Source organism: Strix aluco, chromosome 36 (genome assembly GCF_031877795.1).
Source record: "Strix aluco isolate bStrAlu1 chromosome 36, bStrAlu1.hap1, whole genome shotgun sequence".
NCBI lineage: Eukaryota > Metazoa > Chordata > Aves > Strigiformes > Strigidae > Strix > Strix aluco.
The window spans coordinates 707,076-710,873 of record NC_133966.1 but is presented as its reverse complement, the minus strand read 5'-3'; the positions used below and the strand labels follow the sequence as shown (position 1 = coordinate 710,873).

Sequence of the window (3,798 nt, the reverse complement as noted above, 5' to 3'; positions counted from 1 at the left end):
ACTGCCCCCACATTTCTGCTCTAAGTGGAGCCTGGGGAGGCTTTGTCAACAGTGTCCCTCAGTGGGACCCATTACAGCCACAAGAAACTTTGCAGTTTGAATCTAACCTCAGAGGTTTCTTCAGCTGCTTCTCAGAGTCTGAGGTTTGTGGACTCATCACCAAACCCACGTGAGGGGTCATTAAAATGCCCTGGACTGATCCTCTGCTGTGGAGCTGGGCCGGTCTCCTGGGATGGAGGGAGCTGAGGGTAAGTGGGCAGCGCTGCAGAGCGACAGCTCTGCCCAGGAGCAGCTTCTCTGCAAAGCGCAGCAGGGCTGAGGGCACTGCCTGCAGGCACCGAGGGCAGTGAAGCCAGGCACAGAGAGGGGAAAGGCAGACTGGAGGGAGAGGATGCTGAGAGCTCACTGGAGGAGAAATCTTCACAGTCCTCTAAACCGTAAGTTTCTCACAACATGGCAATGAACTTTAGTTTCCTGGACCATTCCCATAACTCTGTCATCGCTTACAGAGATCTCTCTGCAATGAGGAGGAGGATGACGTGCTCCAGAGCAGGGCTTCCCTGCTGCACTGTCAGAGGGACAGGCCATGGCGGCTGCCTTCTCCCGGGGACGGCTGCAGAGGGGTGCAACCGCGGGTGCAGCCAGGGGTGCCCAGGGCTGTCCTTGAGAGCAGGGTCCCTGCAGCCCAGGGGCTGTGTGCTGGGGCAGGGACTCTGCCGCCTGCCAGGGTCAGCACTCAGCCTGCCCAGGGAGCTGCCCACGGCGCTGTGGGGAGAAGCTATGGGGGGAAGTAGGGAGTCCCATCAGGGAAGACAGGGTCCTCCTGCTGTGGAGAGTGTGCTGCATGTCTCAGGGATGCTCAGAACTTCAGATTAACCCCAGGGAATTTCCAAGGGGACTTTTCAAGAAGAAGATCTAGATGAGCATTACCTAAAAGGATAGTATCCTGTGCTTTGAGTTTTCTCCTCTTGGTTGTCTCACTGTGCGCTGGGGGAATGCAATTTACTTCTCTGCTCTGGGGAGGATACTGAGATTCTAGTTCTCATTAGGACTTTTCTGAGCTGCTGCTGACTCACTACATGCACAGACAAGCCCCTGAGCAGGGCCCTGTTGCCAGGAGAGGTCTGCAGGGCAGAGCTGAGCACACGGTGGTTGGGTTGGGTGCTGTGAGCACTGAAAGGGTGGAGAGTTGGGGACAGAGAAACAGCTCCGGGCTTTGGCAGCTCCAGGCAGCAGCAGAGACATGGGCAATGAGGAAGAGGGAGCTGCTCCCATAAATGTCATGGGAAGGGGATTTGGGCACCTCCCTGACATCCCTGGCAACACAGACACCTTCAGTGAGCACCCCCCTGGTCTCCTCTCCCATTCAGCACAGCCTTTGCCCCCAGGTCTGTGGGGTTTTAGACTGAGTCATCTTCTTGGCAGACTAATCTTCAGTGAGGAGAAACCCCTGAGTTCCTGTCTGTCTGTCCCTGTGCTTCCTGCATTGGCAGGAGCATTGGGGCGTTTCTCTGTGTTTCCCCACCTGTCTTTGCTGCCTTTGTCCCCACCTTCACCTGGGGGCTCTGGGCACTGCAGTGTGTGGGGCTGGCAATTAACTGACCCTCACTTAAGGACAGCCCATCTTCAGGGCTTTGACTCTTTCCCTGGGGTCTCACTGGGCTGCAGGCTGCCCTCCAGAAGGGCACAGCTCTCCTGTGGTCTCTCTGCACCCCATGGAGAAGACAACTTGGCGCTAAGTCCATGGCAATGCAGCTCATCATCTGTGTGTGGGCAGCTGCAATGACCCCTATGTGTCCGTGCCTGGCAGGGGGGAGCAGAGATCCTCCTCAGGTATGGTAAGATGGTGGGGAGGGGTTTGGGGATCTGCATTTGGAAACTGGATTCCTCTGCTGTCAGAAGTTCCCAGTTTCTTCTCAGGGGAAGATCGGGGTATGATCATCCTCCAGCTCAAAGAGCTGCAAGGAAAGGGCAGCTGAGAGCAGGGCTGATGGACAGACCAGCTCTCCACACTGCATGAAGGGACAGTCCCTTTGCCTGCCAGCACCCACAACATTGCACTTGGAGTGCAGCAGACATGCCAAGGATTTCTGCCTTAAAAATACTCATCAGGTGTGGTGAGGCAACTAGAACAAAACACAAAAACTAAAATCCCCTCACCTCTTCTCTGCTGTCAGGTGAAATGGGAGCAACAATACTGAACAGCTCATAGGTATTAAAAGTGGTTTTAATCTGAGATCACCCCATGTTGTTGTTACCTATTGCTGTAGGTCAGGCATGACATAACAGAGACACGTGCTCCTTACGGCACCATGGTCAGCACCAAACAGAGCTCATAAAAGGGACCTGACAAAGGTCTCCCTGTGAGGGTCAAGGCAGCTGAGGGGTTTCCATGAGATCTGGAATAGTTTTACTCAGAGAACTCTGCCCTAACTTCTCACTGCCTTTTCCTCATTGGGCAGGTCCCCATGCACAGAGGCAGCAAATATCCAACAGCAGCTCCATCACTGAGTTCCTCCTCCTGCCATTTGCAGACACACGGGAGCTGCAGCTCTTGCACTTCTGGCTCTTCCTGGGCATCTACCTGGCTGCCCTCCTGGGCAACGGCCTCATTATCACCACCATCGCCTGTGACCACCACCTGCACACCCCCATGTACTTCTTCCTCCTCAATCTCTCCATCCTCGACCTGGGCTCCATCTCCACCACTCTCCCCAAAGCCATGGCCAATTCCCTCTGGGACAACAGGGACATCTCGTACTTGGGATGTGCTGCCCAGGTCTTCATGTTTGTCTTTTTCATATCAGAAGAGTATTGTCTCCTCACCATCATGTCCTACGACCGCTACGTTGCCATCTGCAAACCCCTGCACTATGGGACCCTCCTGGGCAGAAGATCTTGTGTCCACATGGCAGCAGCTGCCTGGGGCACCGGGTTTCTCTATGCTGTGCTGCACACGGCCAACACATTTTCACTACCACTCTGCAAAGGTAACACCCTGGACCAGTTCTTCTGTGAAATCCCTCAGATCCTCAAGCTCTCCTGCTCACACTCCTACCTCAGGGAAGTTGGGCTTCTTCTTGTTAGTGCCTGTTTAGCTTTTGGATGTTTTGTTTTCATTGTGGTGTCCTATGTGCAGATCTTCCGGGTGGTGCTGAGGATCCCCTCTGAGCAGGGACGGCACAAAGCCTTTTCTACGTGCCTCCCTCACCTGGCTGTCGTCTCCCTGTTTGTCAGCACTTCATTTTTTGCTTACCTGAAGCCCCCCTCCTTTTCCTCCCTGTTCCTGGACCTGGTGGTGTCATTTCTGTACACGGTTCTGCCTCCAGCAATGAATCCCTTAATTTACAGCATGAGGAACCAGGAGGTGAAGGATGCCCTGAGGAAGCTGTTTTCATGGACATTTTTCAGCAGTGATAAAGTGCTCATCTCTCTCCACAAATGATTTCCAATGTATCGCACAGCAGGGCTGAATTGTTAGGGTTTGGTTTTGGGATTTTTTTGCCTGTATTATTATTATTATTATTTCTGCTACTATTTCAGTTATTGTAATCATCATTATCTTCAACATAACTATAATTTTCAGTGTCTTTATGTTCCTACACAAATGTTTTGATTCATCCCAGTTCTGCCGAGGCATTAATCTTTTCTTTCACCCGGAGCCCATGTAAAAATATTTCTAATTCTCTCACACCATCTCTTTAGTAAAACTAGATCTCACCAGTAGAACACTTCAAGGCTGAGCTCTTCTTCCAATGTGGATGCCAAAATAGGTTCAAAGAATTACACTCTGAAAAG

The 3,798-nt window shown here is 52.4% G+C and overlaps 1 protein-coding gene across 1 annotated transcript; it reads left to right on the top strand.

Moving 5' to 3' along the window:
• Positions 1-2,392: 2,392 nt before the first annotated feature.
• On the top strand, positions 2,393-3,445 carry LOC141917274 (olfactory receptor 14A16-like). Its single transcript, XM_074810376.1, has one exon. The coding sequence runs from the start codon at positions 2,393-2,395 to the stop codon at positions 3,443-3,445; it is 1,053 nt and encodes a 350-aa protein (XP_074666477.1).
• The last annotated feature ends 353 nt before the right edge of the window (positions 3,446-3,798 follow it).